The sequence below is a fragment of the Seriola aureovittata genome, chromosome 6 (assembly GCF_021018895.1).
Source record: "Seriola aureovittata isolate HTS-2021-v1 ecotype China chromosome 6, ASM2101889v1, whole genome shotgun sequence".
Taxonomy (NCBI): domain Eukaryota; kingdom Metazoa; phylum Chordata; class Actinopteri; order Carangiformes; family Carangidae; genus Seriola; species Seriola aureovittata.
Genome location: NC_079369.1, coordinates 107444 through 132500, shown reverse-complemented (window position 1 = coordinate 132500; position 25057 = coordinate 107444). Strand labels below are relative to the sequence as shown.

The window sequence follows — 25057 nt, the reverse complement described above, 5'->3', positions numbered from 1 at the left end:
ACACACAGAAACATAGAAACACAGAAACACAGACACACACACAGAAACACAAATCAGACTGATCAGTGGGAAAATGATCTTTAGCAATAAAATCAAAAAGGATCCAAACAGGAAATTGCAGGAAGCCATATTCAGAATGACCGGGATTCCTGCAGGTCTGAAAGTGAACAGCACTGACAGTGTGTGGACTCAAACTGAGCCCAAACCAGGGTTGAGTCGAGGTCTAGGTGTGTTACCTGGTGAAGACCTCCAGCGGGACGGTGGTTCCTCCTCCAGGCAGAGACGAAGCTTTTCCAAACTGCAGTCTGAGCGGGTGTTTCCCCTGCAGCTTCACGATGACGCCGTCGTTCACTGGGAGCCAGTCCATACTGGGAACCAGCAGCTGACTGGGCAGCAGGCAGCATTCATCTATCAGACTCTCATCAGGGTCCTGGGGGGGTCCGTCGTCCCGAGCTGAGTCACAGAGAGACAGTTATTAACAGATAGTTCCTGTCATATTGAGGTGTTAGTCCCGCTAATCTCACTGAGACTCGACAGATCTAATAAACGGTCCATGATCTGAGAGTAGACCAGTTTGTGTTCAGGATCATTAACAGGGCTTAAAGTTAAAAAAAATCCTGAGCCTAAAATGTTGTTTGGGGGGGCACCATATATTTAAAAATACAATATATATCAACAGTAACAGTGCAACAGCTCTGAAGTGCAAGCAATTTGGAAAAACTTCTGGATAATTATAATTTGGAAAAAGATTTGCACATATACAATATGTGCTTTGGCCAATTTTCTCTACTCTCTATAAAAGTATGTGCAATGTAACAGACAACTGTAAACAACTCTGCAATACTGTAGCTACGTTCAAATATTTCTGTCTGAAAAACAGAGATAAAGAAATAAATAATGGAAAATAAAGTAACATTGAAGTGCTTAAGGAACTGGTAAACTGGAGTTTAAAGTGAAATCAATAAGGCCAACATCACTTATTTCTTCATTCTTTTTGGGTTGTAAACAAAGAAATTGTGAAGGACAGATCATGTTCTGCAATGAACGTGCACACGCGTATTTTTTGATCGCAGACACGGTCAGTCATTGATTACTGAGTGGTAATTGTAACTGTCGCTTCTGGTAACATACTTGTATGTTGGAGTGCACGGACAGCAGCTTTATGACCGCTGGTGGCAGATAGCAGCTTCCTCTAACACACCATGCAGAAACAAGTGCCAGGCTCCTTCAAGCCGCTGGATCCTACACTGACAGTGCTGCCAAGACCCGCCCCATTCTGCTTCTGATTGGCTAGTAAAGTTGGTTAGGTTCAGTGTCTGGTTAGGTTGAGAGCGAGAGCTGTGTTCCTCTCTTACCATTAGTAGGTGAACTTTATTACCTCAAACAAGATAAACCGCACTCACAACAAGTGTACTGACTTTAATTTGACATTAATTCTCTCACAGCGTTACGCCGGAGATCCGGCACGGTGCCAGAATACTTAAAGCCCTGCATTAATGAATTACGGGTTATGTCTTACAGCAGAGCCACAGTTTGGTGAGCTGTCTGAACAGCAGCTGCATGCTGTCCTGGTTGTCTGACGTGGCGGTGAAGGTGGGCAGACAGCCGGGCTTCAGCAGACCCCAGATCCGGATCATCACCAGCATCTCCCTCAGCATCCCCAGAGATGCCCCGTCCCTCATGAAGCCAAACCCAGGCCGGACCATGGAGCCCTGCGGGGTCAGAAATGAACACAGAGGTTCAGGGTTTGTTAAATATAAAGAGAAGTTGATGTTGCTGCTAGAGCCGGAAGAAATCCTCTTCACATTCCACCGGTAGGAAGCTGGTTCTGATTACCTGCAACATTACCTGTTCTCTTTAGCTCACCTGGTTGGGCAGGTTGGCCAACAGGTAGAGAACAAAGTCTCCCACCCACTGGATGAGCTGCTGCAGGGACTGAAGCGGGGGGCCGTCCAACACAAACTCCTCCGTCTTCAGATTGATCATCACCTTATCAATATCTGAGGAGACAAACACCGATCAACATCTGACCATCACCTGATCAATATTTAATACCTCCTGCTTTCTGTCCTCTCAGGTGTCTCACCTGTCCCTCAAGTGTCTCACCTATACCTTTTGTCTTCTCACCTGTGTCGGTGTTCTTGGCACAGATCTCGGTCAGGCGGTCACCTGGACTCTTGTCAGGTGTGTTGAGGACGTGTGGTCTGAGCAGAGACTTTAAGGTGGAGCTGATGGCCATCAGCAGCAGTTTGGCGTGGAAGTCACAGGCTCGAGCTGCCGTCGCAGTGGAGAGTTTACACAAAGACGCCTTCACCGCCACAATACGAGTCGCCAGAACCTGAAACATAAACAACTCTCATAATGCATAATGCCTCAGTGTAGTTTACTAATGTTGTTACTGGGAACGTCAGGAAACCTAAACACAACTGATGTGTGCTGGAAATGTGTCACTGTCCGCAGTCTTAAACTGTCGAAGTTTAACTCTCAGGAGCTCAAACATAGGAGCCGAAAGTTAAACCTAAATATGATACACAGGAAAATACGGACCTTTTTTACATTTCCTTTTTCAGGGTGGGGGATAAATTAACTGTTTTATTTTAAATCGTTTTTTAAAAATCATCCATCATTTTCAGCCACTGCCTCAGACTTGAAGGTGCTAACTCTCATCCCAGCCACTTCTCACTCAGCTGCAAACTGCCCCAGTGCATGCGGTAGGTCCCGGTCTGATGAAGCCAACAGAAGAGGGGCAATTCTGGGGTCCCAAAACAGACACAGTCCACCTCCAGCTGAGCCAAGCAGACCCAACTGGCTTTGGTTATACAAGAAGCAGATGGCCCACAGCAATGGCTCCAGAATCCCATATTCCCACAGCAACCCCCACAAGATCCCTCGAGGACTCCACTGTAGTCTTAGGACTCCTCCTCCCCCTCAGAGGACATGTTGGTCAGGTTCCGGAGTTCTTCCAAGTGTTCCTTCCATTGCCCGATGATATCGTCAGTCCGAGTCAGCAGGTCTCCTCCTTTGCTGAAAACAGTCTCGGCTAAGCCCTGCTTCACCTTTCTTAGATCTCAGATGGTTTGTCAGAACTTCCTTGAGGTCAACCAAAAGTCCTTCTCCGTCTCCTCTACACATCCAGGTTTTTGCTGTGAGCTTGTGATGGTGCTTCTTGTTCTGCTCAGGTGGAGAACTCATACATGTGTTGATACACCAAGCTCACTGAGGCTGCAGAACAGAACAAGGACTGCCGTCACCAGCTAGAGTTAGCAGGCTAGCTGTTTAACAATTAACAATATGCTGGTTAGAAACAAATTAACTTTTAAAATTAAATATTGAAATATAGCACCTTTTAATCACGCAATCTGTTCAATTCACCTGAGAAGTAAGATCATCCATGATATAAGATCATCAGATAGCCCACCCCTAAGTCAGAGTCTTCTTCCCCGCAACCTCCAGCTGCATAGAGGTGACCCTCTTGTTCTCCAGGGAAAACTCCAACACAGAAGTTGGGACTTGTGAGTATCCCCACACCCACCAAGCACCTCTCACCAAGGGCAACTCCGGAAAGGGATAGCGTCCAGCCCCTCTCCAGGAGATGGTACCGCCCCGACTCCCACCTCAGCTCTGGCTCGTTCCATGTCCCTATAGCTAGTCTGTGATGCCAAGGACCTGCAAACCCAGGCCCCTGACCCATCCTGTTGCCCGGCTTGTGATGCAACCCAACGCAACCTTTCTTTATTCCAGGCAAGGTAACACAGTGTCAAAGAATGCATTTCATCTGATTGTTAGGAATCGCTCATAGTCTGGCGGTTCTTTGAGTTTGAATTAAACTATTGATTCATGAGGTGATCAGAAGAAAATCAGTGAACTTTTGTTATAGTCAAACACTTAATGTCTTTTTTTCAAGGTAAAAAAATAAAAGACCTAAATATGCTCTGGCTTTTCTGTACCATCAGATATTTTAGAAACTAAATTATTATTAAATAAAATCAGACAAACCACACCCCTAGTCTCATTGTCCTCACAACTGGAGCTATACATCATCTTGGATGTGGATCTGTTTCTGTCCCCCTTCCCACCTGTGCTGTTCTCCCATGATGCTTTGCTGACCTGCTGCAGCGCCTGGTTCTGCCTCATGTACTCCTCATGAAGTTTCTCCACCAGGTTGTGGACCATGGTGGGCTGCACATGCAGAAGGACGTCCCACCAGTCGTAGCCCGTCACCATGCAGTACTCCAGCAGGAACAGCAGGTGGCGCAGCGTCGTGTTCATCTCCAGCACCTGACCCATAGAGGGCGACACCCGTAGCATGTGGAGCTGAGGACCAGACAACAACATTATAACATCTGATTTAACCAGTGTACTTTCGGAACAGTCAGAACATTCAGAACGCCCAACATTCAGGGTGCGAAGTAGGACTGAAGGTGCAGTTGAGTGTACCATTTTGAAGCCGTTATTTTAAGGTTTACATTTTAATGTAATAAAACAGATACATGCAGTTCAGTCAGACATGTCTGAACCATGAGGGCCTCTGGCTGCTGTGGTCCAGATAACAGGTGTGTTTCCTTACCTTTCCATGGTTGTCGACTCCAGCCAGAGCCAGTGAGGTCCAGGAGAACTGCAGGGCCTTGAAGTGGAGGGCGGGGCCTCCAGTCCTCTGGCGTTTGATGGCGGACTCGTCTCCCGGTCTCTGGCCAGAGGAGGAGGAGGAGCCGTAGAAAACCCCCATGGTGTGGAGGGACAGACGGTGGAGGATCTGAATACTGCCATCATGAAAGGCTAGAGCCAGACCTGAGAGCAGGAGGACAGGTGGAGTGAACAGCTGATCTTCACTAAACGACCCACCTCAGTTTCACAAGTGAACATGCAGCAAATCAGCACTGAGGTGGTCTGAGGTTTCCGGTCCGGACTGTGGAAACTGGATGATGTTGGTTTATGAATGACTGTGTTTCATGTTTCACTCCAGTGACGACGACGAGTATCAAAGGGGTGTGGTCATGGTGAGGATGTGTATTCGGGACTATACGCCAACATTCAAACTGAAGATGGCGTGGTGGATAAGCTTTCTGTCTGTGTGGTTACACCTGCACAGGTGATACAACTAAGTTTTCCTCACCGAGCCCGGGGCAGAACTTGGTGTCTGATGCCACCTTCAGGTCGGTGTTGGAGATGGAGATGGGTAGTTTGGGCAGAGCGACGGCAGACACTCGCTCTAGGTCGTTGGTGGTCGTCAGGATCCTCCACTTCAGGATGGTCGGCTGCTTCTCCCCCACTGACAACCACATCACACCATCAGTCAGACCAGCTGAACTACCTGGACCAGTTTGGACCAGTTTGAAACAGTTTGTGTTTGTTTCTTACCAACTGGTGAGCGGTGCTGGAAGATGTTGTTGACAGGAAGTCCCTCCTTCCTCAGAGACCAGCACTCCACAATGCTGCCACTCTGATTGGACGCACACAGGAGAACCTGCATAACACATGGAAACAATTATTGGTTCTGCAGGGTTCTTCAACTGCTGATGGTTCTGTGACAGATACATGTCTGACCTGTGTTCTACTGATGTAAGATACCTGCTCAGAGTTCTCCTGGTTCTACTGTTCACATGTTCATAGTTCTCCTGGTAGTACTGGTTACCCGTTCAGAGTTCTACTGGTTCTACTGGTCACCTATTTGGAGTTCTACTGGTTGTACTGGTCACCTGTTCAGAGTTCTCCCTGGTGAGGAACTTGAGGTGGGTCACAGCTGGGTACTTTTCCCTCCTCAGCGGGTCTGTGGTGCAGCGCAGGAACAGCGACGGTAACAGTTCAGTGTCGATGCGACACTTCTCGCTCACCACACTCACCACCACCTGAGCACAACATATAAACATTTATGTAGTTGATGATGGCGCTAGTGAAGGTCAGTATTTCCCTGTGATGATCTGTTGTTGCGCGGGGATGTTCTGGTTCTGACCTTGTAGAACTGGACCGGAGACGAGCTGCTGCCATCGGTGGCTGCCACCACGATGTTCCCTCCTCCAGTGAAGGCGATGTCAGCTAATGCCACTCGTCCTCTCAGCCGGCACAGACTCTCACTGGCTGTCAGCAGAGTGCCGCCTGGCTTCAACAATGACACTGTGACCAAACCGCTCACCGTCACCGCCAACCAGCCCTCCATTGGCTTCCCACCAAACAGAGTCAGAGATGGAGAGAACTTCACCCGAGAGAACTTCTCACCAAAGTTTGTAGAACCCGACTGAACCGAGAAGAGACAAGAACACACGATGTTTACTGACTGACAGCAGGGAACACCTGTCATCTAATACCTGTACCTACTATCTTTCCAATTAGGGCTGGGCAATTAATCTAATTTTATTTTCAATTACGATTTGGCTTCAAAATAGATAAGCGGAAGAAAATGGATGGATGAATGGAAGTTTTTTGCCATCGAGCAGCCCTATCACCAATACTATCCAACCTATGACCTGACATATAGTTGTCTGACACACACTCTACATTCTCCACGTGTATAGATCAGTGGGCATTACCATCTCAACATGCAGGGCCAGTTTGACTCCGTTATGAAGCCAGCTCAGAGCTACAATGGGATCTCCGTCCAGGGAGCTGGACAGGACGCTCTCCCAGCTGTTCACCAGGTGATCCGACATCGACCAGCATTTAATCTGACCGTCACCGTCTGCGGACAGCAGCCTCGAACCTCCACACACACACACACACACAGGTACATCAAAACACATACAAACACATCAATGAATTCACTGTGAATCCTGATCCGTGGAAACCTCACCTGATTGGTCCCACTCCAGACAGGAAATGACCTCAGTGTGTCCAGAGTTGATGGAGTAAACATCCCAGGGGTGTTCAGTGTCAATGATGTGGATCATGTGACTGACATCTACAACACACACACACACACACACACACACACACACACACACACATTCAGTGGATGACTTAAGATCGAAACCCTGAACCACTACATTTTTTTAAGTAAAATGAAAAATTTGTGTGTGTGTGTGTGTGTGTGTGTGTGTGTGTTTACCTTTGTCGTCGTCGTCGTTCTTCAGGTCTGTGGTGAAGGCCACGAGGTTCCTGCAGGACCAGGAGCAGACCAGGGGGATGGAGGGACAGTGAGTGCTCTTGGGACGTTTCTCCCACTCACAGACATACGCCAACTCCATGATTCACGACAGAAGAAGAAGCTGGAGGCCAGCAGGACGCCTCACCTGGAGACAGAGAGAGAGTTTTAAGACTGGAAACTTTAGAGGCTGGCACTTAGTTCACTGGAGCCTCGGGCAGGCTCTGGTCTCAACTCTGAGTTTCCAGAAAAGGGAGCCGTTCACCTGCCCTGTTTTCGGGAAACACAACCCCGTGTAGAGCAGCACTAGGTTCTGTTCTACTCGTTCACCGAACACGCTTTAAAAACTGCAGGTTTCACTTCATCAGTTTGAACTGACTCGTCTCTGTGTTCAGTCTAAACACCTACGTTTATCTGGAAACAGTAGCAGAGAGTGAGAGCCGAATGTGACCTGATTTCAGTCAGATTACAGTTCAGTTAACGGCTGCTAGTCAATAGTAGTTAGTTAGTAGTTATTTAGCACTGAACCGTTAAAAGGAAGAATTCAAGTGTCAGTTAGCATGCTAAAGTTAGCTTATCTTACTTTGATTCAGCTCCTCTGACGCTGATAGAAACGATGATAAATCCGTTTTTTGACAAACAATTAATCGACCTTTAGAATGAAAATTTTAAATAAAACGATGGAGTGACTTGGAGCAGTTTGATGGACATTTAACGTGACTATGATGAAACAAACAACTGATCGTTCATTCACATCAACTGGGGGCCAGGACCCACGGCTCACAGAGCTGTCTCTGTATTTGCCTGACTGTAAAACATCTTAAAACATGTTAGAAACATGTTTAACTTCTGATAGCACACTGCGTGTGTTTCACTGCGAGTCTGATTCACATACAACGTGTTTTTTTCTATACAATGTCCTATCGGCGCTTAACTGTAATTTGTGTTTATCTGAGATGGCGCCGTGGCCAGCCTGATGACCATGGGACCTTATTTCCCCAAGTCAGGTCTTACAGGTGTGGGATCAAATTTAAATAACACCTTGATCAGAATCAGAATCAGAAATACTTTTTTAATCCCCTGCGGGAAATGTTGTGTTGCAGTGCTCCACACATACACGCATATTCCACACATACAAATATAATAAAAGCATATAAGAATAGCAATAATAAGAATATAACTCCACATATTCAAATGTAAAAGAAAATAATAATAATAATGATAATAATATAATGTGTAATTGTTGACAGATGGAAGGACTTTTATCATTTTAACTTTTCAACTTTAAATATTAACAAGTCGACTGGAGCCCATTGTATTAATATTTCAGTTACGTACATTTAATCCTTCTATTGAATAAAAACAGCTCATATTTAAGTTTTCTCTCCTGTGTTTCTGAGCCTGGATGAGAACTGAGTGCAGCTCCTCCTGAGGCTGGTTAAAGCTTCTGTGATGATGTGATTGACCTGAGCGTGATGAAGATATGTCATCTGAGAACATTGCAGTGTTCATATTTTGTGACGTCATCCTGCAGATCACACCTATTTGTAGGGTGCAGGTTGGTTAATAAAGTTTGGGGGGGAGGGGTGCGCTCGGAGCAGGCACCTGGCAGACTGAACCCGGGGAAAACACAGGGAACCTAAAGGACCCGTATTTCCGGTCTGATTGTGGTTCCGTCTCATAACAGCAGCCGTCAGTCTCCTGTTAGCTTGTGTTAGCTTGTGTTAGCTCTGTCAGCTCTGTCAGTTCATCTTCGGCCTCCATAATAATCTCTCTGAGTCTGAGTCTGAGTCTGGATCTGGATCTGAGTCTGAGTCTGAGTCTGAGTCTGAGTCGCATCAAAATGAAATGAGTCCACTCATACTCCGGGACCTGCTAGCTGCTAGCCTCCGTTAGCCTCGTCTTTGGAGCCTGCTAACGGTGCTAACAGTGCTTAAACCTAGCTGTGTCGTTTCAGAGTCTGTTTATTTGTTTTTTGTGATGAAAAAATCGAGGACGAGACGTTAGCATGGACACACACCTACGGAGTCAGTAACAGGTGAGACAGAGACCAGCTAAAGTGGAGCTAGTGTGAGGCCGGTGTGAAGCTGAGATGAGACTGGTGTGAGGTGTCCGCAGCAGGATGTTTACCTGCCGGACCAGAGCTGAAAACAGGCCCCGAGACCACCAGGACCGCCTTAGTCCACCGGCCTGGACCATGAATACACATTAGTCTCCTGAGTGTGAGGCAGAAACCAGGTTTTCAGCCTGACATCAGACCAGAGTCCTCAGAGGACGGATCTGTGTGAAGAAGTGTTAAAAGAGGATCTGAGGATTACACGGTCACTCTGCCGGAGACTTCCCGTCCGTCTCCTCCGGACCAAGCTGCAGATGTTTACAGTCCTTTAATGTTAATTATCTGATAGTGAAGTGAATATGAATACGTCACCAAAAATATAAACTAATCAATTCATTGAGAAAATTAGAAGATTAGGTCAGATTAATAAATAAGGAAAACAACTGAGCCACATGCTGCAAATTCTGCCCCTTTTGTGTGGCCACTGTGTTAGACCCAGTGAAGCCAGATAACGAAAACATCCTGGATAAGTTGAGCCTGCTTCATAGTTCGGGCCTCGGGTGTAGACATGTAAACAGGTATAAAGAGGTGTAAATATTGTAAACAAATGTAAACTGTTGGAACCTCACACAGGTGAGAACAGCTCCACCTCTAGCAAGACAATCACTAACGTGTCAGATGAACCGATGAGATGATTAATCAATCAGGTGATCAAAAAAATTTTAATCAGCTTTGTGATAACTGAATATTTGTCATTACCTTGACGAGACATCGGTTGTCAGGACGACACACAGTCAGCAACTGGCTGAAAACAGATCAGTTATCAGTTATTGATCAGTGTCATTGATATAGTAAATGTTCAGGTGTGTTCACTCTGTGTCCCACAGTTTCAGGTCTCTGTGAAGCTCAGTCCACGTCAGACCCCCCCCCCCCAGAGTGATCCAGACTCTGTAGACCTTCATCTGATCTGGGGTCAGTTTGACCTTGACTCTGAAGCGATTGAGACAGCCATGCTGACCTAGACCAGGACCAGGACCAGGACCTGTGAGTTTGTGCAGCGTGAGCAGAGTAATCCAGATCCAGAGACCATGTCTGAGAACCAGGCCAACAACAACAACAACGTCCCTGTAAACAACAACAACATGGGACCCAACAGAATCCGAAACCCCAACATGAACCAGAACCCCCTCATCAATGTCCGAGATCGCCTCTTCCATGCCCTCTTCTTCAAGATGGCTGTCACATATGCCCGACTTTTCCCGCCATCCTTCAGGAGAGTCTTCGAGTTCTTCGTCTTGCTCAAAGTGAGTCTGAGTCACTGATCGACCTCAGACCTGCTGAGTCCTCCAGGGTACAGTCAGGACCAGGTCCACGTGTCACACCACCTCAGGTCTCTGTGTCCAAGCTTTAACACAGCAGGGCCACAGTGATCAGACTGTTAAAGGTCAGACTGAAGTCAAAGATAAAAGTAAAAGTCCTTCTATTCACAAATTTCAGAATAAAAGCTTTTTATATAGTGAATATCCTCCATGAATAAAACAGACCTGAGCATGGCCATGTTTTTGTCTGACCACAGTGATGATCCTTCACCCGGTCTGTGACCCTGACTCGGGGTCTGAGCTCTTGATTCTGGTCTTTAGTCTTCAGTGTGTTCAGATATTGTTGAAGGTTCAGTCTTAACTCCTCCCCCCTCCTCCTCCTCAGGCGCTCTTCGTCCTCTTCATCCTCGCCTACATCCACATCGCCTTCTCTCGCTCGCCCATCAACTGTCTGGAGGCGGTGAGGGAGCGCTGGCCCCGTGACGGCATCCTGCGGGTGGAGATCCAGAGGAACTCCAGCAGGGCCCCGGTCTTCCTGCAGTACTACGATTCAGCAGCCCTCCAGGAGGAGCTGGAGGCAGAGGAAGGAGGAGGAGGAGGGAGGGTGGGGCTCAGTCTGGCAGCGCTGCAGGAGGAAGAGGAGGAGGAAGAGGAGATGACCCTGGAGATGTTTGATAACAGCTCAGTGCAGGTGAGACTCAGGTTCTGGTCCTGGGTTTGTCCCCCCCAGTGGGTACTGTGTGGTTAATGTTTAAACCAGGACTTTCTGGATCTGGATCAGATTTGTTCCAGGTTCAGGTCTGTCAGAATCAGAACTCAGTAGGATCAGTATTAAAGATCTGATCATGGTCAGCCCAGAGAGACCTGATGGGGAACGTGGATCTGAGGACCAGGACCTTGGCTGGACCTGTTCTCACCTGTCTGTCTGTCTCCTACAGTTTGAGCTGGACATGGAGCCTCGTCTGAAGCCCTCTCTGGTCGGAGGTGGAGCAAGAGGAGGCGGAGCAGCAGCAGCAGGAGGAGGAGTCAACGACAGCCAGGACGTCTCCTTTGCCCAGACCACTAAAGGTACGCAGCTGCTGAAGGAGTCAGTGTCTGAACTGGAGATGATGACCAGAGCAGGTAAACCCTCCTCCTCCTGAATCCTCCTCCTCCTCCTCTTGACCCCTCCTCTTCATGCTCCTGACTGCAGCATGTCTCCTGTTAGAGGCTGAAATCTATTGATCTGATATTGATGATTGATTGTTTTATCTGTCAGACAGTGATTGTGGTGAAATCAATGTCTGACTCATCAAGCCTGATAAAAGAAAAAGTGACGTAACATCCACTGAAACTACTGTTCATCTTTATTGTTATTGTTGTTATTACTATTATTGTTGTTGTTGTTATTATTATTATTATTATTATTATTTTTTATTGTGGTTGTGTTTCAGTGTGGCCTCAGGAAGAATACATCGTAGAGTATTCTCTGGAGTATGGCTTCCTCCGTTTGTCTCAGAGTACCAGGCAGAGACTCAACATCCCCGTCATGGTCGTAACTCTGGGTTAGCACTGACACACCTGACACACCTGCATCGGTCACGTGGCTTCTACCTGATGCACCTGCCTCAGTCACATGACTCATGTCTCTGTGTAGATCCCATGAAGGACGAGTGTTTCGGTGACGGCTTCAGTCGTTTCTTGCTCGATGAGTTCCTGGGCTACGATGACATCCTGATGTCCAGTGTGAAGGCTCTCGCTGAGAACGAGGAGAACAAAGGTAGTTTTATTGATACTACCAACCAGGTTCGTCTGATCCCGACCCAGACTACACAGACTACCTGAGTTTTTCTAGTCCAGATCACAGAAGCAGGTTTCTAGTTGACCAGGTGTTGGATGAATCAGGTAATGATGTCACAGTGTGGTTCTCTGCAGGGTTCCTGAGGAACGTGGTCTCTGGAGAACATTACCGCTTCGTCAGCATGTGGATGGCCAGAACCTCCTACCTGGCCGCCTTCGTCATCATGGTCATATTTGTAAGTCAAGAAGTCAGTCTGACTTCTTCTTCTTCTTCTTCTTCTTCTTCTTCTTCATATTATTCATATTATTCATATTATTGTTGTTATTATTATTATTCTTACTGATGTTTGATGTCTTGTGGTTTTCAGACTCTCTCTGTGTCGATGCTGCTCAGATACTCTCACCACCAGATCTTTGTCTTCATCGGTCAGTCTCCTCTGAACCTGACCAGTATAATGTAACCCAGTTCAGTGTTTCTGTTCTCAGTCCTTGAAGTAGAAGCTTAGATACAGATCAGACTGGTAGAACCGGACCTCTTATCTGGAGGATCCACTTGGTGTTGATCTGGTTTCTGTCTGTCCCCCTTCAGTGGATCTGCTTCAGATGTTGGAGATGAACATGACCATCGCCTTCCCAGCAGCCCCTCTGCTCACCGTCATCCTGGCCCTCGTCGGTAAGTTCACATCACAAAGTCTGGATCTGAGTCTGGGTCGGGTCTGACCAGGTCTGACAGTCTGGATCAGACCATTCTCAGGTCCTGACAGTCAAGTCCTGAGTCGAGACCAGACCAGGTTGAAATCAAGTCCTACTTTGTACCACATTCAGGACTGACAGTCCCAAGTCCTGACTGATTGATTGATTGGTACTTTATTACATTACCCTCCCTGATTGATTACATCAGATGTTTTCAGACCTGGAGTCTCCCAGGTAAAGTCGACCACACCTGTGTTGACATGTCACTTCCTATCTTTAGGTATGGAGGCCATCATGTCGGAGTTCTTCAATGACACGACCACAGCTTTCTACATCATCCTCATTGTCTGGTTGGCCGATCAGTACGACGCCATCTGCTGCCACACCAACACCAGCAAACGTCACTGGCTTAGGTGAGTCACATGACCAACAGCAGCTCGTGCCACTGTCTTGTTAAAGAACCTTAATTAACCTCAATTGACTTGAACTAATCCTGAATGATCAGAGCATACACTTGAGTCTGTCAGACACAGATCCTGTCTTTTAATTTGAAAAACTAAACATTAATTCAAAAAGTTCTTAATGAACTAACGAGTTTAACAACTTGATGACATAATTTCCATCAGTGTTAATTGTTATTATTATTGACGAGTTTGATGAGAAGTTTAAATTGTTATTAAAGTGAAGGGTTTATGTCAGGACTCAGCTGCTAGTTGATGAGATTTTAATTAACTTTTTATCCACTAATAATATTAACAGGTTAAATGATTCAAGGAGTTCAGAAGTTAATAAGTTTAGCTCACACTGTTAAGACTGAGTTAATGAGTGAGTTCGTTAATGACTCTGTTGTGTCTCAGGTTCTTCTATCTCTACCACTTCGCCTTCTACGCCTATCACTACCGCTTCAATGGCCAGTACAGCAGCCTGGCCCTGGTCACCTCCTGGCTCTTCATCCAGGTTAGAACCACCACCGTCATCATCATCATCATCATCATCGTCAAACACTGGTTTCATTTCAAAATAAGAGCGCTGTTATCTGAGTGAGAAGAACCAGATCATCTGGATCAATACACCCAGAACACCAACACACACAACTCACAGAACACAAGAATACCCAGAACACCAGAACACCAGAACACCAGAACACACAGAACACACAGAACACCAGAACACCAGAACACACAGAACACCCAGAACACCCAGAACACCCAGAACACCCAGAACACCAACACCCAGAACACACAGAACACCAGAACACCTGAACACACAGAACACCCAGAACACCAGAACACCAGAACACCAGAACACCAGAACACCAGAACACCAGAACACCAGAACACCAGAACACCAGAACACCAGAACACCAGAACACCAGAACACACAGAACACACACACAGAACACCAGAACACCAGAACACACAGAACACACAGAACACCAGAACACACAGAACACCCAGAACACCAGAACACCAGAACACACAGAACACACAGAACACCAGAACACCAGAACACCTGAACACACAGAACACCAGAACACCAGAACACCTGAACACACAGAACACACAGAACACACAGAACACCAACACACAGAACACACAGAACACACAGAACACACAGAACACACAGAACACACACAACTCACAGAACACGAGAATACCCAGAACACACAGAACACACAGAACACACACAACTCACAGAACACAAGAATACCCAGAACACCCAGAACACACAGAACACCAGAACACACAGAACACACAGAACACCAGAACACACAGAACACACAGAACACACAGAACACACAGAACACACAGAACACCAGAACACACAGAACACACAGAACACCAGAACACCAACACACAGAACACACAGAACACCAACACACAGAACACACAGAACACACAGAACACCAGAACACCTGAACACACAGAACACACAGAACACACAGAACACCAGAACACCCAGAACACCAACACACACAACTCACAGAACACAAGAATACCCAGAACACACAGAACACCCAGAACACCCAGAACACCCAGAACACCAGAACACACAGAACACACAGAACACACAGAACACACAGAACACCAACACACAGAACACACAGAACACACAGAACACACAGAACACACAGAACACCAGAACACCAGAACACCAACACACAGAACACACAGAACACACAGAACACACAGAACACCAGAACACACAGAACACACAGAACACACAGAACACCAGAACACACAGAACACCAGAACACACAGAACACACAGAACACACAGAACACCAGAACACACAGAACACACAGAACAGACAGACACTAACTTCCTGCCCCTCCCCCTCCAGCACTCCATGATCTACTTTTTCCACCACTACGAGCTTCCTGCCATCCTGCAGCAGATCCGGATCCAGGAGATGCTGCTGCAGAACCAGCAGGCGGGTCATGCCAACCAGACAGCCCTGCAGGACAACCTGAACAACAACCACGCTGCTGCTGCCGCCGCTGCCGCTGCCGGTCCTAGACCCACCGACACCCCCCAACCCGGACCCGTCGACACACCCCAGCCTCAGGCTGACCCCCAGCCCTCCTCCTCTCCAGCAGCAGGAGGGGGAGGGGAGGTGAGGTCGGAGTTGAACTGGGTTGCTCAGACGGCTGCCATCATCGCTGAGTCTCTGTCCTCCTCCGCCCAGCGCCTCCCTGACTCCATCGAGCCCCTCCCTGTCAGCGGGGCAGGCGCAGCTGGAGGTCAGGGGTCAGCAGGAGCAGGAGAAATCAGCGTGGTGGCTGAGTTCTGGATGGGAGGAGGAGGAGGAGGAGGAAGAGGAGGAGCAGGTGGTGGTGGTGGAGGAGGAGGAGGAGGAGGAGGTGATGATGAAGATCCAAATGCCGTTTCAGTAGAAATTAAAACCACAGCAGGAGCTGACCCTCCACCCAGCCATCCAATCAGAGGGCTGCAGGCGGAGGCGGGGGTCTCGGAGGCGGGGGTCTCGGAGGCGGGGCCTGTGGCTGCAGAGCCCCCACAGACAGACTGCCCCCCCCTACAGAGTCCAGGTACAAACTGGGACTGCAGACCACCACAGCAGCAGCAGACTCCCTCACAGACCCCGTCCTGAGAGTCCAGATGTAGTCCTGCTGACATCATCTCACCTGTCTGACACTGTGCCTCAGTCTGTCAGCTGATCAGGGTGATTAATTAGTGATCAAGGAGGGGTTTTCATATTGATCCACATCAGATCAGGATCCAGACCTCCAGTTCTGGTCTGACCAGTCACATTGTATTTCTAAATTTAAACTAATATCTGATTCATTGATTAGTTCAGTGTTTCAAACTTGAGGATTGAGACCCTGCAGCAGGTCACATGATGGTTAAACTGGTCGTCATAGAGACAGGGTTTGATTCTGAATCCAGTCCAGTCAGGGCCAGTCCAGTTCTTTGAAACCCAGAGAGTGATAGAAAACATGAAGCTGGAACCAGGGAAAAAATTGTTAATTATAAAACCAGTTGAAGACTGTTAATGAACTGATTGATTGATTAATCTCACCTGTCCTCAGGTGAGTTCATTCGAACACAGCTGCAGCTAATGATTATCATCTCATTAACAGGCTCCGCTCAGTCCTCACTTCAATTAATCTACTGTTTGATTTCATTTCATGTTTATCAGTTAATTGATTAATTAGTTAATTGCGTCATCTGTCGATAAAACATGACTTTATTTAGGGACATGTGAGCAGAATCTAAAATAAGAAATCTCTTCAGACTCACATGAACATGATCCACATTGTTTTCAGTTTGTTTTACCTCCATACCTGTAAACACAAACTAGGTCTGACTCCTCTGACTCTCACACCACCCTGCTGCCTCAAACATTCAATAAAGCACCAAATGTGGATAAATCTGCCGCTGGAAATAGTCCCCAACAAGGTCAGTTTCCTCCTGTTTGATAAAAACTTCAGTGATCAGCTGTAAGCTGTAGGAACCAATGAGCTGAGAGCCACAGACAGGAGGGAACATACTGACAGACGGACTAACACATTTTGGATTTATTGATTAATAAGAAATATATAAGCCAAATTAAAGTGAACTGAAACTGAAAATCAGCTTCACTGATTCCCCAGATAAAAACTGCTGATCTGTATTGATCAGCCCTGATTCTGACAGATTGAAGCACAAATTCTGAACTGTGTTGATTTTTTGTTTCCACCTGCTTTTATTTTGAAGAAAAAGACTCTTTTAGAACAGGAAGTTTGTTATGGAGCATTTTGGTGGATCAGGACTTCCTGTCAGAACGGATGCCTTATCAATAATCCTCCGACTGTCTGTGGACGCTTCAGAGTCAACAGCAGCCGATCAAGCTGATTGGTTGTGCAGTATAATGCAAGCTGTGTCACACCTTTGGCCCCGCCTCCCGGTAGAGTTCCCTGAACTCATCGCAATAACTAAGTCCCCCAAGTCCCCTGAACTCATCACAGTTACTAAGTCCACTAAGTCCCCCAAGTCCCCTGAACTCATCGCAGTGACCTGAGTCCCCAGAATTCAGTGGCTAACCCGGGGTAAAGTCAGACTTTGTAATCCTGAGTTTAAATACCTGAAATCAAACCAGGCTAAATCCGATCTGGTCCAACTTGGACCAGTTACACGGTCTGAGTTCCTTGATCCTGGACTAGTCATTAACACCTGATCAATAATGACCTGAACACACCATTGCCCAGGTGACCTGCGGTGAACTGGACAGAGACGGCTGCCTCATCAAACCACTGGTCTGCCTGTTGTGAAGGGGGCGGGGCCTGAGGTGTGACTCAGCATCAGAGACAGACACTGAACCCAGCTGATGGGCTTTGGAGGTTTTGGGATTGTGAGAGTTTTTCTTCTTTGTGCCTCTGCTGGATGGCTGTAGCATCTTTAGTTGATCTGAAGCCTGAAACTCATCAAAGTGTATTTAACTGTCCAGTAAAACCAGTAAAACCAGTGCACAACAGCTGTTCGCACCAACCCGTCTGAACGTGTCAATCATTTCTGCTGAGTTCAGTTTAAACACAAGAAACTGTTTCAGCAATTTTTTTTTTTTACTTTTAATTTCTTTAAAAAATTATTTCTTTATCATTAATTGATAAATACGGACTCTCAGTCATGATTTCCAAAAACAGATTTATTAGTGAATGAACATCCAACATCACCAAGAAGCTGCGATACAAAAATAAAATACAAATCAAAAGAAAAAAAAAAAGCATCACTACACATTAAACGCTTTGTTTTTGCTTGGAAGCCATTTTTAAAAAATATGAAATAAAATCGTTTTTTCATGGAATTAAACTGCATCTTTGTACATGACCTCGGGCCCCGCCTTCTGCCTGCTTATAGGCCCACACAGGTGTCAATCCACTAACACTGATGACATCAGCAACAGCTTTACTTTGAAAAATTCAAACAAAAACAGGAGAAACTGAGGTCAGATGATACGTTTTAATAACCACCAGCTGATCCACTTTAATATTAAAATGTTCTGCCCTTAACTGCAATGACCCTCTTCCCCACGTCTCGGCAGGTTTCAGTTTGTAGCTTGTCACTTAAATTTGGTTTTCAAACATGGATCCAAACTACTAATATCATCTCAACATGCGGAACTCAGGTTACACATGTAACCACCACCATCCTGTCTCAGTCCTCCGTCCTGGACCAGTTTTTAGAGAAACAACATTTTACAACAAGTGATGTCAAAGAAACCAGGCATGCTGGGAAAAAAACTCACATTGACCAAAACAAAACAGTCTGAAAACTCTTCGGCTCAACTGACAGAAGAGAGAGAGAGAGAAAAAAAACAAACAAACAAACAAAAAAAAAAAACTATTTACTTGTTCGTTTCAGAGAACATCAAGACCCCCCCACCCCCACCCCCACCCTCTACTTATGTCCCTTGCTGGTCTTGAAGGACACCTGCAGGACTTTGTCTCCCAGTCGGTACCCGTTCAGGCTGTGAATTGCCATGGCGGCTTCCTCGTAGTTCGTCATAGTAACGAAGCCAAAACCTTTGCACTTGTTTGTGTTGAAATCTCGGATCACTTTCACGTTGACGACGGCACCGAATGGCCCAAACATCTGCCACAGGATGGCCTCGTCCGCGTCTTGCCCCAAGTTGTAGATGAAAATGCACCAACCAGAGGATGAGTTCCCTGAGACCCCACCCCCTCCACTCATGTGGTCCACGCTCATTGGAGAAAACCTGGAATCAAACAGGAAGTAGGAAGTAAGAAACAGGACAAATAAAGGGAGCACAACAAACAAAGACCAGGTAAAAAAAAAAAAATCATCTCACCTGAACTACATCATCATTAGAACAATAAAATCTGACTGCAGACTAAAAATAAAAATCTGTCTCTAATAGAAATAAAGATTCATCTAATAGAAATAAAAGTCAATCTCATGAAAATAAAGATGCATCTCTAATAGGAATAAAGATGCATCTCTAATATAAATAAAGATGCATATTTAATAGAGATAAAAGTCTCTCTCTAATAGAAACAAAGATGTATCTCTAATAGAAATAAAGGCCACAGTGTTTGATATATTACAGGAAGTACAATGCTTCAAGTGACAGTTATTGAGTAGCCAATCAAACAGCAGTATCTCTAATCTTTGAGTGGATGACACCAACAGGTGAGAGTACCTGAACCTCTGCGCCTGGTGATGGACGGGTCCTCCGAAGCGCCGTGATTGGCCATGGTACATCTGTGACATCATCTGGGAGTTCCTGGCCTGATTGGGGTTGGCAGCGAACTTGACTGTGATTGGCTCAGAGCTGCCGGGAGGGGTGTGCCCATTCAGGTGTTTGACGGCGTCTTCGGCCTCAGCTCGCTTATCAAACCGGATAAAGGCAACGCCCCGAGACAGACCTGAACAACCAATTAGATCGAAGATAAGAGTCAGGACTGAAGGGCTGTGGTCACATGACTGGTCACATGACTGTGTGGTACTGACCTGAGGCCTGGTCAACCAGCACTCTGGAGTTTATGATGTGTCCGTAGCGAGTGAACATGTCCTCCAGCTCTGGCTGACTCAACGTCCTCGGCAAACCGCTGATGTAAAGGTTTGCATCTTTGATCATGTCTGAACTCGGCCGTGCGTACGAGACCTGAGGAGGCGAGAAGAGCGGTTTCAGTCCGTCGCCATAACAACCAGAATGATTCTTATAAAAGTAACCACTGAACAAAATAAAATACAGTTACATCCAGTCTTACAATAAATTCCAGACATATTTAAATGTGTTTAAATGTTCATTAAAATAAATAAATAAACAAACAAACAAACAAACAGTTATCCAGATTGGTCCCAAATAAATGAAAAAAAGACAAAATAAAAGCATCCAAATAGGCTGAGATCGTTGGGCACTTTTCTCAAAATAAAAGCATCAATTTATAAAAATAAAAGTTCAGCACATTGTCACACTGAACTGAAGAAATTCACAGATTCAGTGTCGACATGTGTCGATATGAAAGCAGGATATAAGAGTAAAAATAAAAACATGACAGCAGAGTTTTAAAATACCTTCATCCGTCAGACAGTTTGCAGGAGAGAGCGCCCTCTACTGTCCAGGGAACATAACACATCTATCAGTTGAGACAGGAAAATCAAAGAGCACCTGTGGCACTTTACCTTGATAGTTTTAGACTGTAGCCTCAGGCCATTGAGGGTACTGATAGCCCTCTCTGCATCACTAGGGTTAACAAAGTTAACAAAGCCGTAACCTAAACTGTGGCCTAGAGAAACACAAAGGAAAACAACAAAATAAAATAACAAACTGTCTGTGGTGCAGCTGCCACACATTCTGGATAGAAACAAACATACAGAGGTCACCATCTGAACACAGACCACAAATCTCAGCACAAAATCTCGAAAGTGCGTCAAACATTTCACTCCTCTAAACAAACCCAGAAAACTCAGACCAGCATCAGGGCTCTATGTGAACGGGTCTGTAGTGATCACCAGCTGAGTGTCATTCCCTCCAGGATTTCACACCTTCTTTTGGCATTGTTGCGACTTAAATACCCAATTTCACGGCAGCTTTTCTTAAAAGTTGTGATGAAAGTTGCAATGTTTTTAGATGTTTTTTTCCTATAATTCATTGAAATGGAGGGCAATTTGTTCCAGTGAGAATTAATCCAAGTCAGTGCAGCTGGTGACACAGTCTTCACAAGAGATTCTGCTTCTCTGCTCTGTCTCAATCACAGGTAGAGCTGATCTTTATAATCACCTCATCAATTTATAAAGTAGAGTGCCCCCCCCCCAGATTTCTGCCTATGAAACAGTTTGATCAGAGTGAATGATGAATGAAAGGATGTTTTTACTAATTAATGATTGAATTCACTGAGCAGCTCAGAGGCTACAGCAGCTACACCACAATGTGGCAGCGATATAAAACTATCTAACCCTTTCATGTGAAACACGGTTGAATGTCTTCACACGGTCTTTAACTGTGATGTTTGTTGGTGAATATGAAATGTTCATGTTGCTTTAACACCAGAAACAAGGAAGTGAGTTTGGTGAAATCGTCAAGGTTCTGATCAGGGACTGGTGTGATTGGTTCAACCTGCGGAAAAATTTGATAATTTTTGATCAAATTTGTGGAGAAGTTGCAGAGATTGGACAAAAATGCAAGGTCGCACAGAATTCACAGGGATTCGTTGAATTTGCATGAATTATTGCGATCGAGACATAGAGACTTCCTGGAAAACTGGTCATGTGACAGCCTTCATGGTCTGGTGAAAACTGGACTGGGTCAGAACCTGTTAACAGCTCAGGTCCGAGTCAGGTGACAGTTTTCTGGACTTGTTCAGGCCTTCATACATTCGTTATCAAAACTTTACAAACATTTTCAAAGCCTGAAAAATAAAATAAAACAGGTGAAAACAGAATTAAAACATCTGTACATTCTTGTTAAATTCAGTTAATGATTAAAAACAAAAACTGTTGATTGAAGGTCGGGCGACATGATGAAGAAAATAAAGATTTTTCTACCTTTAACATCTCAGACCTTAGTTTTACCATATTATTTATTATTATTTATCATTTCTGCAGCAACGTGATGAAGTAGTCTGATTTTTTTATTCGCTGATGTTCATGTGTTTTTACTGTGTATGTGACAGATTATTGATCCATGTCGCCCCGATCATCATCAGATACCTGTTAAACAGTCGTCATTAAACCTGGTGTGAAAAATAAAAAACAACAACAACAGTGCAGAAAAGAAAAATATTCAGACACTGTTCAGAGAAAAATAACAGACTCGTCCTTTAAAACAGTGGCGCTCAACCTGTGGGTTAGGACCCCCGGGGGATGCAAGATTATTTCTGGGGATTGCGGAACAGTTTTCAAAATAAATTAATAATCAATATTTTTGATTATGGTTCATCCATTAAATCTCCTGCAGCAGTGACATCTTGTCTTTATAGAACTGATCAGAGTGAGACCTCTCTGATGAGGACAGCAGCAGGTGCTAACGTTAGCTAATGACTGTGTCAGCAGAGACGTGAAGCGGAGACAGCGTCAGGCTTGACTCAACAGTCAGGTGACGGCAGCTCCAACAGAGATCAGAGGTCAGGTGTCTGTCCCGTGAGGGCGAGGCTTAAATGTTTAGGGTGGTCGCAGCCCAAAAAGTTTGAGAACCACTGCTTTTATAAAAAAAAAAAAAAAAAAAAAAAAAAAAAAAAAAAACCAACAAAGAAAAGAAAACATTCAATTTCATTAAAAACAAAGAAAAAAAATTATAAATAAGCAAAAATCAGCGGATCAGTGAAAACACCAAAAAATTAAAAAGAAAAACTTCAGAACAAAAAGAAACGGCTGCTGGACAAAAAGAGTTCACAGGAAATACTGTAGGAAGTACTTATACTACTAGTACTACTACTGCAACTAATACCACTAATGCTACTACTACTACTGCCACCATTAATACTACTATTATTACTACTACTGATACAACTACTACTATTAATACTTCTACTATAACCTACTAATGCTACTACTATTAATACTACTACTAATGATACTAATACTACCATCACCACTACTACCAATTATTTTCACTTGCAGTATTAGTACCGTCATGTATCAGAACCTACTTATAGTTGCTGTACCTCTTTAGTACTGCAGTATTTGTTCTAACTAACCTTAGTAGCATTAGCACTAAGGTAGTACTACAATACTAGTACTGCTGGTTCTGTACTGAAACACAGTAGTACTGCAGTATTACTGATATGTCAGAAGCATTGTGTTGTAGTACAAGTACTCAGAGGTGACAGTACAGCAGTAGTACTGCAGGGGGAGTTACCTGCGACTTTGTCCCTGATGAGTTTGGCCGACTCCACGTCGCCCACGCTGCTGAAGAGGCTGCGCAGCTCGTCCTGACTCATGCTCTGAGGCAGGTAGTTCACGATCAGGTTTGTCCGCGCGTCCTCGTCCTCCATCATCTGGTCACTGAAGCCGTTATCATACAGCTCCTGAGGCACAGTGACATCATCAGCACCTTCATGACATCATCAGCACACTGACAGACTGGTTGAATAGAACTGAATATGACACATTAACTTCCTACTTCCAAACTACCTACTTAACTGTGATGTCATCAGTGACGACTAGTATATTCAGCAAATCAGAGCGCAGCACTCACCTTTCCAAGGGCTCCTTTGGCAGCATGCTGAGCGTCTCTGACATCATTCTGAGACGACTGAACCTCACACACCTGAAACAACACACAGGTGTTACACACAACACAACACATACCTGAACCTATTAGTAACAATAACATCCGCACAGGTAGAGGGGGGGTCTGTGCAGATATCAGGACATAATTGATCTGATCACTTATCAATCGACTCACCTTCAGGTACCTGATGTGTCCTCTTCTTAATGCCATGGAGACAACTCAGGTGGTTCACTGTGTCTGAAAGAAACCAGCTTCATGTTATTGGTCATGATTAATTAGTGATCAGCATTGATCAGTCAGACCTCCAGCTGGGAAGACCATGTGATCCAGATCAGCTGATGCCAAAAACCACAAGTATGAAGGAAGATGCTACTAAACAACAGCAGGTGTGAACAGGTGAACAAGATTTTAGAGGTGACTCAGACCCTCAGTTCAATTTTAGAGAGTTTCGCTTGAACATGGTCCATATGATTTAACTCAAGGAACAAATCCAGTTTAAATTTGGTTCAGGTCTGGTTTAAATCTCGGTTAAATCTAGTTCCGGTCCGCTTTAAATCTGGTTCAAATATAGGTTACCTTTACTGACAGGTGAGAGCAGGTTAACATTTGTACTGACAAAACTAAGAACTGACTATGGAAACGATCCTGAATTAAGCACGACTGAAACGATCCGAACTCTGAACCGGGACTGGTCCAAACCAGACCCAAATCCTGACCCTGCGGACACTAAGAGTAATACTTGCTGACGGAGGCGACGAGGGGAGCTGTTTGTGATAGCTGAGTCTGATATAATTTAAGACATAAAAGTGCTGAGCTAACACCGTGCTAACACTAAAGCTAACGTTAGCCGCATGTTAGCGCGCGGCCTCACAGAGTCTACCCGGCTAACGGCGCGCTAACGTTGCTAACAGACGTCGCACCTCTTACCTGTGATTGTTACAGATAGGTGACTCAGACTGAACTCCGTCTTATATCGACCTGCGGACGGATGCAATGCTGATGCTATGCTATGTTAACACACCGATTTTATAACGGTCGATTAGCTCTTAGCTGCTCCCCGCTCCACACAAAGAAAAAGCACTCACGCTGTGAAGTATCGCGGGACCACCGATTTTCTTCTTCTGTGTGGTTAGTTGGACTATCAGCTGATCATCCCCACCTGCTGGGCTCATAGAATACGACGTGGTCTACTACTACTAATACTACTACTGTGTATTTATACTACTACTACTACTGTTTATTTATACTATGTAAATAAATAAAGATAAATAAAGTATCTATCTATCTATCTATCTATCTATCTATCTATCTATCTATCTATCTATCTATCTATCTACACTCCCCTCCAAAAGTATTGGAACAATGAGGCCAGTTCCTTTATTTTTGCTGTAGACTGAAAACATTTGGGTTTGACACCAAAAGATGAATATGAGACAAGAG

General features: G+C 45.2%; 3 protein-coding genes across 5 annotated transcripts in view; 1 reads left to right on the top strand and 2 right to left on the bottom strand.

Moving 5' to 3' along the window:
* med16 (mediator complex subunit 16) overlaps positions 1-7840 on the bottom strand; it is a 9426-nt gene extending 1586 nt beyond the window's left edge. The window contains exons 1-14 of the mRNA XM_056379598.1: positions 7659-7840; positions 7040-7223; positions 6785-6892; positions 6525-6694; positions 5951-6232; positions 5697-5846; positions 5359-5464; positions 5114-5269; positions 4568-4788; positions 4108-4314; positions 2128-2338; positions 1867-2000; positions 1520-1712; positions 237-453 (exon numbers count right to left, since the gene is read on the bottom strand). Of these exons, the coding sequence (XP_056235573.1) occupies positions 237-453; positions 1520-1712; positions 1867-2000; positions 2128-2338; positions 4108-4314; positions 4568-4788; positions 5114-5269; positions 5359-5464; positions 5697-5846; positions 5951-6232; positions 6525-6694; positions 6785-6892; positions 7040-7178 (2294 nt within the window). The 5' untranslated portion in view covers positions 7179-7223; positions 7659-7840. The remainder of the gene's footprint in view (positions 1-236; positions 454-1519; positions 1713-1866; positions 2001-2127; positions 2339-4107; positions 4315-4567; positions 4789-5113; positions 5270-5358; positions 5465-5696; positions 5847-5950; positions 6233-6524; positions 6695-6784; positions 6893-7039; positions 7224-7658) is intronic.
* Positions 7841-8734: 894 nt separating this feature from the next.
* tmem259 (transmembrane protein 259) lies at positions 8735-17910 on the top strand. Of its 2 annotated transcripts, none has more exons than XM_056378143.1 (12): positions 8735-9113; positions 10019-10435; positions 10836-11141; positions 11389-11572; positions 11884-11994; positions 12087-12209; positions 12365-12465; positions 12598-12655; positions 12819-12902; positions 13203-13335; positions 13780-13879; positions 15266-17910. In XM_056378143.1, the coding sequence occupies exons 2-12, from the start codon at positions 10220-10222 to the stop codon at positions 16031-16033; spliced, it is 2184 nt and encodes a 727-aa protein (XP_056234118.1). In that variant the 5' UTR covers positions 8735-9113; positions 10019-10219; the 3' UTR covers positions 16034-17910. The 2 variants fall into 2 exon arrangements, with proteins under 2 accessions (XP_056234118.1, XP_056234119.1); XM_056378144.1 differs by having other exon boundaries at positions 8736-9113; positions 11389-11518.
* Positions 17911-18046: 136 nt separating this feature from the next.
* LOC130170641 (ELAV-like protein 1) lies at positions 18047-24710 on the bottom strand. 2 transcript variants are annotated; one of them, XM_056378146.1, is made up of 8 exons: positions 24545-24710; positions 23792-23854; positions 23582-23653; positions 23243-23411; positions 20569-20672; positions 19894-20047; positions 19583-19808; positions 18047-19138 (listed from the first exon to the last, which is right to left on the bottom strand). In XM_056378146.1, exons 2-8 carry the CDS (start codon positions 23825-23827, stop codon positions 18820-18822), a joined length of 1080 nt encoding a protein of 359 aa, XP_056234121.1. In that variant the 5' UTR covers positions 23828-23854; positions 24545-24710; the 3' UTR covers positions 18047-18819. The 2 variants fall into 2 exon arrangements, with proteins under 2 accessions (XP_056234121.1, XP_056234122.1); XM_056378147.1 differs by lacking the exons at positions 20569-20672; positions 23582-23653; positions 23792-23854; positions 24545-24710 and having other exon boundaries at positions 23243-23381.
* Positions 24711-25057: the final 347 nt, after the last annotated feature.